Source organism: Tachyglossus aculeatus, chromosome 5 (assembly GCF_015852505.1).
Source record: "Tachyglossus aculeatus isolate mTacAcu1 chromosome 5, mTacAcu1.pri, whole genome shotgun sequence".
In the NCBI taxonomy this organism is placed as follows: domain Eukaryota; kingdom Metazoa; phylum Chordata; class Mammalia; order Monotremata; family Tachyglossidae; genus Tachyglossus; species Tachyglossus aculeatus.
The window spans coordinates 72,159,533-72,173,951 of NC_052070.1; the positions used below are offsets into that span (position 1 = coordinate 72,159,533).

The 14,419-nt window shown below is 50.4% G+C and overlaps 1 protein-coding gene across 7 annotated transcripts in view; it reads right to left on the reverse strand.

The window, feature by feature from the left end:
• CELF6 (CUGBP Elav-like family member 6) overlaps window positions 1-14,419 on the reverse strand; it is a 199,406-nt gene that overhangs the window by 52,382 nt on the left and 132,605 nt on the right. For all 7 annotated transcript variants that reach the window (XR_005451109.1, XR_005451110.1, XM_038747440.1 and 4 more), the window contains one exon: window positions 2,060-2,108. Coding sequence is in view for 5 of the 7 variants with exons in the window: in XM_038747440.1 (XP_038603368.1) it covers window positions 2,060-2,108 (49 nt within the window). In the remaining 2 variants the exon portion in view is untranslated. The remainder of the gene's footprint in view (window positions 1-2,059; window positions 2,109-14,419) is intronic.

Below are 14,419 nucleotides of genomic sequence, written 5' to 3' on the forward strand. Positions count from 1 at the left end.
GTGAATTATTTGTGTCTGCCTGCCCTATTAGACTGTAAGATTCTTGTGGACAGGGATCATAGCTCTGACATTTATTGTACTCTTCCAAATGCTTCGCACAGTGTTCTCCACATAGTAAGTGTTCAATAAATACTGTTGATCGGTTGATGATGGTAATGACAAAGATTTGGACTTAGAAAGGGAAACTGGGCTGTCACTGGCTCTTATGGGGCTCCTTGTTCCTAGAGCCCCAACTCTATCATTTCCTAATTAGAGTTTGGGGTGTGTGTGTGTGTGTGTTTGTGTGTGTGTGTGTGTGTGTGTGTTTGTGTGTGTGTGCGTGTGTGTGTGTGTGTGTGTGTGTTTTGGGGGAAGGGGGTGGAAAGGCAGAGAAGGGGGCAGGGAAGAGTGGGCTCTGGAGGGTGGGATATAGCATGCAGACTATCAGAGTCTGGGGACCTAAGGGTGTTTTGGGGTGAAGGGAAAGAGGGCTCATTGAAGATGTAGATGTGTAGATTCTGAGCTAGGAGGGTGCAGGGGGAGGGAAGGAGAGGGGAAGAAGCAGCACAAGGCTTTCACTCCTCCCCCTGCCTCTCTCCTCATCTGGTTGCACAGAGGGCCATTAGGAGCATTAGTGTGGGGGCCCAGGGGAGGGATTGTGTGTGGTCTCCCAGGCCTCTTTATTTGAATTTGTTTTCCTCAGCACTCCCTGCCCAGCCCCGAGAAAGAGGCTGATTGACAGTTGGCTCGCCCATCATCCCTGATGTCCTGATCCTAGGCCACCCTGGAGCCCCTCCCGATCTGAATTTCTCCCCAGGTCCTTTTTACCCTACACCTGCCTAGCCCTCCGCTTGCCCACCCCAGCTAACCACCCTTAACAAAGGGGGCTGCCCAGAGGCGAGGATGTGCTGAGCTCCACCGGCACCCAGATTGGGGTCTCTGCTGCAGTTGCATCCTTAAGTGGTCCTTAAGATAAGTGCATCCTTAAGATGAGGCTGGGGGGAGGTCTAGCCCAACTGGCCTGGACCCAGGGCCTTCCCCCTCATTCACCCTTGCTTTCCCAGGGAAGATGAGGAAAAAGAGGGGACGAGGTCATCCCAATCAATGCACAGGTTATTGGGGGAAGATGGAAGCTCTGAGCCTCAAGGCCAGACCAAGGGTAGCAGCAAACCCCACTCAGAGCCAAGACCATTGGACGGCGCAGAGGGGAGCCCAGCCTGTGGCCCAAAGGTGTCTCTCAGGGTGGGCGCCGGACATCCAGACACGGGTGGTGCTACCTGTGTTACCCTGGGCACATAGGGTGACTCACTGAAGTCACACAGAGCACTTTGCAGGAGGCAGCCTGAGTTTTTCCAGCCCGGGGGCCCTGACGGATGCACTGTGGATGCATTGCCTCCAGAGCCCATGTGCTCCCCTCCCGGGATCCTCTGAACATAGGCGCTGTTTCCGAACCATGGAACTCAGCCACAGGAGCCGAGACAGAGGGAGGCTGGGAATTTAAAATAGAAATACCAGATGTAAAGGAATCTAGTGCCATAACTGTATTAGTCAGAGGGTGGGATAGCTGAAAACTGGACTGTCAGAACTAAAACTGGGCAAATGGCCAGTTCAGTCTCTCTGCACCTTCCTGTGCAAAGTTTTTCCCTTTCAGCAGGACAAAGGGGCTGAATTAGGCCTAGGTAAGACAGCTAGAAAATTTTTAAAGGAAACCGGGATGTTGCTACATATACCCATCCCTGCTCTCCAATCACAAGAGCTGGGGGTGAGGAGGGAGGACAAGTCAAGGCCCTCAAACATTCTGGGACAAGTGATACTGAGTTCTGACCATGCTCATTAAGCTACCGGACACACTCCAGTCTGGGGTTACTCAGCTCAGGGTATGAAAGGAAGACCCAGCTGGTCATTTCTACACGTGACCTGTCAGTCATCCTTCAAACGAGAAGCCTTGCCATCTCCCCACCGAGCCCCCTCCTGGGGGACCCCACCTTGTACCACGCAACTCCCTCACTCCACATTCCACCTCCTCTCCCATCCCGGGAACCCCATGAAAGTGAGAGAGGAATAAAAAAGGAGCTGCTACCTCCTCGACCCTCGCTGTCTGCTGGCTTCACCTGGATCGGACGGTTCATCTGCAAGACACAAAGCAGACAGACACAGCGGAGTTAGTAGGTCACGCCAAGCGAGGCTAATGGCATCAACCCACGGGGAGTGAGAGGATTCTAGGAACTAGGAGAAAGAGGCAAAGGAGAGATATGGGTGGGGTCCCTGTCCCAGGTCTATACCCACCTCGGCCTTCCATCCCTGCCTTAGGCTTCAACAGGGATGCTACCCTGATGGGCAGTTTTTTTTAATGTTTTTGTTAAGCACTTATTATGTTCCAGACACTGTACTAAGGACTGGGGTAGATGCAAGTTAATCGGGTTAGACACAATCCCTGTCCCACATAGGGCTCACAGTCTTAATCCCTGTTTTACAGGTGAGGTAACTGAGGTACAGAGAAGTGAAGTGACATGCCTAATTTCACACAGCAGACAAGTGGTGGAGCCAAGATTAGAACCCAGGTCTTTCTGACTGCCAGGCCTGTGCTTTCTCCACCGGCCATGCTTCCTCGGTTGGAATTGGAGTACTTGCAGCCCAGGGAAGGTAAGCGTTTGCCCCTGGGTCTCCATCCAGTCTGTGGCCAATCCAGGACTAGAACCCAGGTCATCTCCAACTCTCCAAGCCCTCAGCCCGGTTCCCACTCTGATGGCAGCATCACTTATTCCCATTCTCTCCCACGGCTCCCCAGACGACATCCAAAGTGGGCCTGTTACTCAAGGTTGATGCTTTGAGGTGTACATTTCGCATTTATTGAGAGTTTACTGTGAGCAGAGCACTGCACTAAGTGCCTGGCAGAGTACAGTGTAATAGAGTTGGTAGACACATGTCCTGTCCACAATGAGCTTACAGTCCAGAGGGGGAGAGAAGGAGCCACAGTTGGTGGTGGTTTGGTGGCGGGGGATTGGTAGGCACTGGGTAACTCCCCAGATGTGCTGCTGTCCCTGGGCCATCCTTTCCCCAGATAGCATTGGCCTGGACTTTGAGAGACCCAAATAATGGGAGCAAGAACAGCTCGGAGTTCCCCCAACTCTGTTGGGTGGATTTACACTCTCCCTCTCTCCCTCTCACCTCACCTGTGGGCTCCCAACTCTGTGTCTGCTCACGGTTGCTGCTGCCCAACCCTGGATCCTGGCTGGGGGTGGGGAGCAGGGTGAGGGGCAGCTGGCCTCCAGCCCTGCAGAGTTGGCCAAGTCTTCCCAGGGCCCGGGGATCCCGGCGGAGACCAGCGGCATCATGCATCTCGGGCCGCCGCCTGCCTCCTTGGAGCCACCTGGCAGCCCCTCTCAGCCCATCCATCTCGCTAATTGATTTGCGTATTAGTAGAAGTTGTTGATGTCATTTGATGGCTATTAAAGTCAATTAAAGCTCCTTCGACTCATCAGGGTGACAGATGAAAGGAGGGCCACGGCTGCCATCCATCACGCAGCCAGCGCCAGCCCGGCGCTCACGCAGGACCCGCTGGGTGAGGTGAATAGGGAGCGGGCACATAGCCTCACGAAAGCCAGGACAACTGGCCACCTGGGGCCAGGGGCAAGAAGAAGCGTGGCTGGAGAAGCAGCATGGCTTCCTGGATAGAGCACGGTCCTGGGGGTCAGAAGGATATGGATTCTAATCCTGGCTCCATCGTATGTATGCTCTGTGACCTTGGGCAAGTCACTTCAATTCTCTGTGCCTCAGTTACCTCGTCTATAAAAAGGGGACGAGTCTGAGCCCCATGTGAGATAGTAACTGTGTGTGACCTGATTAACTTAGAACAGTGCTTGGCACATAGTAAGCCCTTAACAAGTACCATAATTATTATCTCAAATCCCACCCTTGGCCCTAAATGGGTTTCCCTCCTGCCCCTGGGGTCACCATGATGAGTGACCCCCTGACCAAGCGGCCATTATCTCCTCCTACTCTCTGTCCCCACTCTTCTCACTTTTGAAAATCAAAGGCCCACCTCCTCCAGAAATCTTCCCAAATTAGCTCCTACCCTGAAATTTTCCCAAGTTGCCACTGTCCTACCTCACCTTGCTACTCCCCTACTACATCCCATAAAACACACTTTACTCCTCTAATGCTAATCTTCTCACTGTGCCTTGATCTCACCTATCTCACCTCCAACGCCTAGCCCACATTCTGCCTCTGGCTTGGAATGCCCTCCCTCCTCAAATCCGGCAATTACTCTCCCCTCCTTCAAAGTCTTAATGAAGGACATCTCTTCCAAGAAGCCTTCCCTGACTAAGCCCCCCTTTCCTCTTCTCCCACTCCCTTCTGACTTGCTCCCTTTGTCCTTCCCCTCTCCCAGCTCCACAGCACTTATATACACATTTATTCATATTGATGTCTGCCTCCCCTCCTCTAGACTGTAAGCTCATTATGGGCAGGGAATGTGTCTGTTTATTGTTGTATCGTACTCTCCCAAGCACGTGCTGCACACAATAAGCACTCAATAAATACAATTGAATGAATGCTCTACACACAGAAAGCTTTCAGTAAATTTGAGTGATTGATTGATTGATTGATTGATTGCCTGAGGCTCAGAGCCCCAGCTCGCTCTGGCAGGTCATCTGGAAGTTCCAAGCTCCTAATGTGGAACCCTCAGTCCTGAACCAGATCATTCTTTGTGGTAATAATAATAGTTGTGGTATTTGTTAAGCACTTACTATGTGCCAAGCACTGTACTAAGCGCTGGGGTAGATACAGCATATTAGGTTGGACACAGTCCCTGTCCCACGTGGGGCTCACAGTCTCAATCCCCATTTTCCAGATGAGGTAACTGAGGCCCAGAGAAGTGAAGTGACTTGCCCAAGGTCACAAAGCTGACAAGTGACTGAGGCGGGATTAGAACCCATGACCTCTGAGTCCCAAGCCCGGGATCTTTCCACTGAGCCATGCTGCTTCCCACGTAGAGACCCTAGCTGCAGGCCTCGAGGGAGAGTGGGAATTTTAAGATCCATTCTGGATCCCCTACCATGGAAAGGATGATCCTCCTCAAACCCCAGGGGTCTGGACCCCTGATCCTGACAAGCATTTGACCTTATTGTTTCCTCATTAGAGAGAGCAAGAGAGAGAGATGCTAGATAATAATAATAATGTTGGCATTTGTTAAGCACTTACTGTGTGCCAAGCACTGTTTTATGTGCTGGGGTAGATACAAGGTAATCAGGCTGTCCCACATGGGGCTTACAGTCTTAATCCCCATTTTACAGATGAGGTAACTGAGGCACAGAGAAGTTAAGTGACTTGCCCAAGGTCACACAGCTGACAAGTGGCGGAGCCGGTATTAGAACCCACAACCTCTGACTTCCAAGCCCGGGCTCTTTCCACTAAGCCATGCTGCTTCTCTAAATGGTAGGCTTCATGCCGATTCTACGGCTGCGTACTCTTTTGGATTCCGTCCACAATCTACAGTCACTCCAGCAAGGTGGGGAAGTCCCATCTTTCCCCAGTCCCTCTGGTGAGCTGGGCAAAAGCCAGTTTTGGGGAATCAAGAAGAGACTGCTCCCCTCAATACCCCTGGCTCCCCCTGGACTCGTCTCTCCCAGGGGATGTTAGAGCTGGGTTTTCTTAGCCAGCCACCGCCGCCCCCCGACCCCATCCCTTTTAGCCTCTCCTTCTCCCACCTCTTTTGGGCCCACCTCCTCCAGGAAGCTTTCGATGGCTAAGTGGAAGAGAGGTGACATTTTTTTTCCATCCCCAAACATTCCAGTGGCTGCATTACCTCCCAATTCCCTTCCACTTTCCCTCATAAAATGGCCTTGCCCCCCTGCTTATATGCAGCGAAAATGCGAAGTTCAGCATTCGTTGAATTGTTCACATGATCTTTGTCTCTATTAATATCAGTGACAACCATTTTAGCTTATAAACTCCCAGAAGGCAGGGACAGGCCCTGTTTATCTTTATTCAGCACCCGCAGTGCCATAAATACAGTCAGTCAGGGGCCCAACCAACCTTTTTTGAAATGCTAATGATCTATCACTGCCACCTCACGTTATTATTACTATTATAATTATTTGCTAAGCACTTATTCTGTGATGATGATGATGATGGCATTTATTAAGTGCTTACTATGTGCCAAGCACTGTTTTAAGTGCTGGGGAGGTTACAAGATGATCAGGTTGTCCCACGGGGGGCTCACAGTCTTAATCCCCATTTTACAGAGGAGGGAACTGAGGCACAGAGAAGTTAAGTGTCTTGCCCAAAGTCACACAGCTGACAATTGGTGGAGCTGGAATTTGAACTCATGACTTCTGACTCCAAAGCCTGTGCTTTTTCCACTGAGCAACTAAACACTGGGGAAGATACAAGTTAATCAAGTTGGACACAGTCCTTGTCCCACCTGGGGCACACAGTCTAATAGGTGGGGGTACAGATATTTAATCCCCATTTTACAGTTGAGAAAACTGAAGCACAGAGAAGATGAGTGACTTGCCCAAGGTCACCTGGCAAGCAATTGGCAGAGCTGGGTTTAGAACCCAGATCTTCTGGCTCTTTCCACAAGACCACCCTGCCCTTCACTTTTGATTCATCTTTGCTGTTCTGTCCCTCTGCAAAATTACTAGTCAACCCATCAGTGGTATTTATGAGCACCTGCTGGGTGGAGAGCACAGTATTAAGCTCTTGGGAGAGTTAAACTTAGAAAGAGACATGGCACATACCTACCAGGAGCTTGCATTCAAATTGGGAAGACCAAGCCATTCAGAAATAAATTGGAGGAAAAAGGAACAAGTCTACAGCTGTGGGTAGCAAAAGCATGAAATATAAATCTATTGAACAGAGCACAAATTTATGAAAGTTGAAAGTACCAGCCAGTACTCAGGAGAGGTGATCTTTTTTTCTTTTTTTTAGTTGTATTTGTTAAGCTCCTATTCTTTGCCAGGCACTGTGCTAAGTGCTGGGGTAGATACAAGGTGGCCACAGTCCATGTTCCACACGGGGCTCTCAGTTTTTTAATCCCCATTTTACAGAGAAGAGCAGTGACTTGCCCAAAGTAACACAGCAGACAACTAGGGAGCTGGGATTAGAACCCAGGTGCTCTAACTCTCAGGCCTATGATCTTTCCACTAGGCGATGCTGCTTCTTCTGGGGGTGCCACCTTTTCCTTTCCCCCTCCTAAGTCTACACCTCCTAGGGGATTCATTCAGCCCTGGGGGTTTACAGCCTTTCCACAATATCCCATCTGGCCAATCTTAGTTCCCCTGAGTCCTGGCCTCAGACAGATGGGTGGGTTCCCCAGAGTTCCAGCTGCAGCAGCTCCCAGCTTTGATGCCTCACGCCCCATCGGATTTCTTCTGAGCTTCTCCTCCACAGCTCACCCAATAAACTATGTCAGCCTTGGTCAGGGCTAGTCTAAGGGACGCCCCGTGCCAGTCCAAAGCTGTCCCTCACCTCCTGGATTCCCTGCCTGTCCCAGAGAGGCTCATCCCAGCTTTAAGCTGTGTCCTGCAGGCTTTGCCCCTGCTTCTTTCCCATTTCCTTGGGCAGAGCTGGAGAGGTAGCGAGGGACCCAGGGGAAAGAGCCCACCCTGGCCTAGTCCTGGATTTTTTTTGAATACTCTATTCACACTCTTTGGGCCTCAGTTTCCTTGCTGGGGAGTGGGGGCCACTGTACCCCATTCAGCCAGTCTCCTCTGTAAGGCAGGGGAACTTGGAAATCTTTAAAGAGGCTGAACATGGTCAGGGAGTGTGATGCCCCGGCCCACCTCCATTTGGCCAATCATATCTATCAGTGGAATCGATTGAGCACTTATCATGTGCGGAGACTTCAATACAAGCCCATTCCCTGCCCACAAGGAGCTCACAGAGTTGAGGAAGAGACAGACATTAAAATGATTACAATGGATATGTACATAAATGCTGTGGGGATAGGGTGAAAATGAAAGTGCTTAAGGGGTACAGAGCCAAGTGCTTAGGTGACACAGAAGGGAAGGCAAATAGGGGAAGTGAGGGCTTAGTCAGGAAAGGCTTCTTGGAGGAGATATGATTTTAGGAGGGCTTTGAAGGCGGAGCTATGATGGTCTGTCAGCTATCAAGGGGAGGGAGTTCCAGGTCAGAGGGAGAATGTGAGCGAGGATTTGGTGCTGAGAAAGATGAGATTAGGAGTAGATTGGTTTTAGAGGAGCACCCCCCATCAAAGTCACCACAGTACCCTCTGGTCAGCCCACCCCCTTGGTCAATCCCAGGTCCCCATTTACCCCAGCCCCCTTCCAGTCAGCCTTGTCCCCCTCTGGTCAGCCCAACCCTCCAGTCAGTCCTGCCCCAACTCTGATCAACCCCAGCCCCCCTCCAAATCATCCCAGCCCCACTCAATTCAGCCCCAGCTCCCCAGTCAGGCCCAGCCCCCAGGTCAGGCCCAGCCCTCTCTGGTCAGCCCAGCCTCCCCCCCCACCCGCCCCCCCAAGTCATCCAAGCCCCCTTGGGTAAGCCCCAGATCCCAGCCCCACCCTCTTATCATTGGCCTCATTTCTCTCCCAGCTTGTTTTGCCCCCTAGATATATTTGTCAAGCCTGTCTCATTCGCTCTAATTCAGTTTGTGAGCATTAACTCATTTGGCTTTTTGGCTGCCCTTATCTCTCCCCCACAGGCTGGAACCGAGGCAGCGGCAGTGTCTGGGGCGGTCCCTCCCCTCCCCTCCGCTCCACTGCCAGGACAGATTTTTCCCTTCCCGAGAGCTCCTTGAACAGGCCCTTTGTGAAGCCGCAGCTGAAATCTCTCACTCTCCACAGCCTCTTTTCTTCCATCCGCCATCGCCCTCTACACATGATTTGCTGGCCCTCCCTCGGCACCCATCCTCCCAGCCCCGACTAGATTTGCTCCCTGAGAGGCAACTAGGCCCTCCTCCGACCCCATCCCTAGTTAACGTGCCCACTGGGGGACCTGGGAGCTTGGCTGGTGCCACACTGTGCAGTCCACAACACTCTCAATTAATTCCTGGAGGGGGGAGCTGCCTCCCTGGGCCTTGAAGAGAAGGCTCGCTGACTCACGAGCGAACGGCGGGCCTCATTTTACACACGTGCAGTTTTGTTCCTGGAAATAATTGCTGGCACTGAGGCGGCCCGAATGACAGGGGAGCCCGAGCATCCAGCGTGGCGGTGGCGGTAGGCTCGTGGCGCTCCGCTTTCCCGGCCCATTTCAGACTCTGTTGAGTCGGAGCTGCGTGCAGTTCCTGGAACCAGGCCTGCCGATTCCTCTTCCACTCCTCGTCTCTCCTTCCCTGGCTGGAGACACATGAGCCATGAGAGCTGATTGGATTTTCTGCTTTTAGGATCAGAAAGTTGTTCCTCTTCTTGCTGAGGACTCTCCTGGGAGCTGCGTGAATGGCTGTTTAACCCCAAGGAGGCTGAGAGCTTCTAATCCCTGAAAATCCGCACGCTGCTCCTAGAATCCTAAAGATGGCTGGGGATTTAAGAGGTTATCTGGCCCATCCTCCTGTCTCCATGCCTAGACCTCCTCTAAGCAGGCATAATTTCTTCTTCACCAATCAGTGCTATTTAATGAGTGCTTAATGTGAGCAGGACACTGCACTACACTGATGGGAGAGTACAATGGTAATTCATTCATTCAATCATATTTACTGAGCACTTATTGCGTGGAAAACACTGTACTAAGCGCTTGGGAAGTACAAGTCGACTAATTGTGCTACCTTTTAAGCACTTGCTACCAAGCACTGTACTGAGTGCTGGGACAGATACAAGATAATCAAGTCCTACACGAGGCTCACAAGTTTAAGAAGGAGGGAGAACAGGTATTGAATCTCCATTTTGCAGATGAGGGAACTGAGGCACAGAGAAGTTATGACTTGCCCAGGGTCACACAGCAGCCAAGGGGCAGAGTTGGGATTAGAACCCAGGTCCTCTGACTTCCAAACCCATGCTCTTTCCCCTAGGCCAGGCTGCTTCTGTAATGGACACATTCTCTGCTCTCAAGGATCTTACAAACTAAAGAGATTACAGCCTTGTTTCTTTCATCCTTCCTTCAGCCTTCCAGTGGAGGTTGGCAGCTACTTTTAACCCTGGGTGACTGAATCTCCATCTCCCCTCTCCTTTCCCACCCGCTGCTAACTACTCCAGCCTAAGAGTCTTCAATCAATTGCATTCATTGAGCACCTATAATAATAATAATGATCATAATGATAATTATGGTATTTGTTAGGTCCTTATTATGTACCAAACACTGTTCTAAGTGCTGGGGTAGATGCAAGGTAATCAGATTGGACACAGTCCCTGTCCCACATGGGACTCACAGTTTTAATCCCCATTTTACTAATCAGTAACTGAGGCACAGAGAAGTTAAGTGACTCACTAAACACTTGAGCATTGTGCTAAGCACTTGGGAGAGTACAAGAGAGAAAATGGCACACATGGCCTTGCCCACACGGGGCTTGCGATCTAAAGAAAATCTCAATGGCAGCTCTTCAGCATGGCTCAATGGAAAGAGCACGGGCTTGGGAGTCAGAGGTCATGGGTTCAAATCCCATCTCCGCCGACTGTCAGCTGTGTGACCTCGGGCAAGTCACTTAACTTCTCTGTGCCTCAGTTACCTCATCTGTAAAATGGGGATTAAGACTGTGAGTCCCACGTGGGGCAACCTGATCACCTTGTATCCTCCCCAGCGCTTAGAATAGTGCTTTGCACATAGTAAGCGCTGAACAAATGCCATCATTCATTATTATTATCATTATTATTATTATTATTAGTCCTTCAAATATCACCTCCTCCCTCCTTCCAGCCCCTGTTTATTTTCCTCAAACTGGGTGCTGGGTTTGGGCAAGGGGTCCACATCGGGTTGGTCCTCGGGAGTGGAACGAGCCCCAGTAATAATAATAATGATAATAATGACGGTATTTGTTAAGCGCTTACTATATGCAGAGCACTGTTCAAACCCAGTACCTTCTCTCTAGCCTCGTTGCTCTATCAAGCTCCTCACCCCTACGAGGTCTCCAGTGTTCCTGCCCTGGACAGGTGTTGCCTGGGCCCTCCATCAGATCCAGAACATCGCTGCTTACGTCGGAGGGCCTCGGCCTGCTGTTTGAAGGCCCTCTGCTTTCTCTTGCAGGAAGCAGACCAGCTGCCCGCCAGATGGAGTTATTACAGATTACCCTTCATTAGCACACGCCGTTCGAGGAGTCCGCAGCCCTGGAGCAGAGAGCCAGAGCTGGGAAATGGAGATTGCCAAAGACAACAACCCGAGAGCAAACGAAACGGGGTTCTGTCGGCACCAGGTTCGGGCCAGGATGAAGGGTGAAGAACAGGACAACCCTTGAATGGCCTTTGTAGCCCAATCGCAGGCCAGATGCTTGAGCACTCCATTCATTCAGTCGTATTTAGTGAGCGCTTACTGTGTGCCGAGCACTGTACTAAGCGCTTGGGAAGTACAAGTCGGCAACATATAGAGATGGTCCCTACCCAACAACAGGCTCACAGTCTAGAAGGGGGAGACAGACAACAAAACATGTAGACATGTGTCAAAACTGTCAGAATAAATAGAATTATAGTTATAGGCACATCATTAACAAAATAAATAGAGTAGTAAATATACACAAGCAAAATAAATAGAGAGCTCTAAGAGAGCTCGCCCAGAGAGCCCCTGAAATTCAACCCATTTTACTACATAGAGGGTTGGACTAAACAGCAGAAGACTTAACTAGCTCTAGGTTCCTAAATTGAAGTACTATGGGCTAGTCACATCCTCGCTCTGTGCCTCAGTTTATTCACCAGTTAAACGGCATAATAATCCCCTTTCCCCTCCCTTTCCCTCAGGTATTCTAAGACAAAATGATTAATATGTGAGCCAAAAAATGGAGATGTGAGAATCTAGTGTTTTTTGTTTTGTGGAGGGGGGATTTGAGGGGAATTGGGAGAGAATTTGGCCCGACTTCTTGTGATAGTTTTGAAAGGAGAAATTCGAGATACCTGAGGGTGGGGAAAAAGCACAGGGGGAACCCCAAATGTGGAGTAGCAGGCAGGACATGGGTCAGATTTGAGAGCAGCACTGGAGTGGGGAGGTATGAAACAGTAGACTTGTTGAAACTTTCAGAACCTCTTCATGAGGCTGATTTTTGGGACATCCTCTTTAAATGGAAAAGTAAATCAAAGCTATGTGCACACACATACATGTGAATATATACACACATGCAAACACACATACAAACATCCACATGTGACCATAATCACACACACACACACTCATGTACACACACACACACACATGCACACACACACACACACCATCCTCAGCTCCAAAGACCAAAATAGTTGCAGAGCAGATCGAACAGTTTCGAGTCTTCATTGGGTGGAGTCCATATTTGGTTGGCAGCATGCTGGTGAGAGGGCAGAACTCTGTCATCAATATGGTGCATGGGCTTGGGACTGGCCCTGGCAGAATCACTGCTCTTGAGGTTATTTACCGGGTCAGGGAACCGGGAAAGGTCAAATAAACTCAGCTCACGGCGTCTCCTAGCTGCAGCTTGAATCCAGAGTTTCCTAGAAGTGTATGGGGAGGGGGGACCAGCGGTTCATGAGCCCCTGGAAGCTGATCATGGTGGGTCACTGCCATGGGTTACCACTTGGAGTTAGGAGAAGGGCTGGGATGGCTGGGGCAGCTTGGTATCACTAGCTATGCTGTATAGGGTTTGGACTTGGAGGATCAACTGTGTCTGTGCGAGCATTTGTGCTGGTGTACAGGTGTGTGTGTGTGTGTGTGTTCACATAACTTTGATTTATTTTGCCATTATTTTGCAGAAGTTCTGAAGGTTTCAGCAATCTGTAATTTCATACCTCCTTCCTTATCCACAGGACCCTAAGCCACATCCAGACTGACCCTTTCCGGATTTAATTCATTCATTCATTCAATCAATCATATTTACTGAGCACTTACAGCATGCAGAGCACTGTACTAAGTGCTTGGGAAAGTACAACTCAACAGCAAACAGTGAGATGCCCTGCTGACAACAAGCTTACAGTTTACAGCAAACCCTCCGCTCCCTAATAATGATAATAATAATAGCTTCTGGAGGGCGGGGATCACGTCTATCAACTCTATTGTTCTCTTCCAAGGGGTGAGTACAGTGCTCTCTGCACAGTAAATTGTCAATAAATGCCATTGATTGGTCAAATATTCATTAAGTGCTTATTCTGTGCCAAGCGCTGTGGTAAGATAATCAGATCAGACCCTTGACCCAAACGGGGCTCATAATCTAAGAGGTAGGGAGAGCTGGTAGTTCATCCCCTTATCATAGAAGAGGAAACTGAGGCAAAGAGAGATTAAGTAATTTGCCCAAGGCTGCACAGCAGACCAGCTCCAGAGCTGGAATCAGAATCCGGATCTCCTGATTCCCATTCTCTGCTCCTTCCACTATGCCGTGTTCAGTGTCGGGGGATGAGAAGGGTTGACAAGGGACCCCAAACCCCAGAGGAACCTTCTCAAAGCCCAGGGGAGGCTGGTGACATCCTAGAAGACTTTTTTTCAGGCTGGGTCATCTCAACTTGGCCCCAAGGTTTTTTGGGAGGGAAAGAAAGGAAAGAGGCTGGGAGAGAAGGTAAGGGAGACCACAGAAAGAGTTCTGATTCTTTGTCACTAAAATAAAAATCCTCCCATAAATAACATGCAAATAGACAGGTGAGGCTGGGGCCTGCCTTTTTGGTTGTGGGCTCTAATGTGGCTGTCTGGCCCCTCCCTGGACCCTCCCTCTCAGTTCCACCACATCCTAGGGTCTCTGGGGCCAGCTGGGGTGTGGGTCTCACTCCCCACAAACTTCTCCTCCAGGCCTAATGACAGCTATTGCCTTTAAATTACCCCCCGGTTCATAAAGCTAATGCCTGTTTCAGGGGCGAGCTGCATACATCATCAGGCGGCACTGCTGCCTCACTACATTAGTTTTATGGCCTCTGCCAGGGATGGGCAGGCACACAGGATCCTGCCAGCGATAAGACTAACAAATTAGTCACACTGACACGAGGGGGAATGTTTATGAGCCTTCGCGCCAGGGAAGCTCCTGCCTCCCTCCCCCCAAGAGCCAGCTGGTCTCCCCCACCTGCCCCAACCTGCTCAGCAGCCCCCCATCTCAGTGGTCCCTACTGACCTAATGGTCCCAATTTGGTCTAAAATACCACTGGGTATGCACCTCTCCACCCACTCCTTCAAACTGACCAAAAGGTCCCACTTCCCTCTTTATCAATCAGAAATTCCCATTGGTTGGCTTCAAGGCTGTCCACCAGCTCTCTCCGCCTCACAGATCAGCTCTCTTCACTTACCGTTACCCAGCTCACACTCTATTCCTTCCAAATTCACCTTCTAACTATTCCTCACTTTTCCCTCTCCCGCCTCTGTCTTCTGGTTTACACCATCTCACCACCTT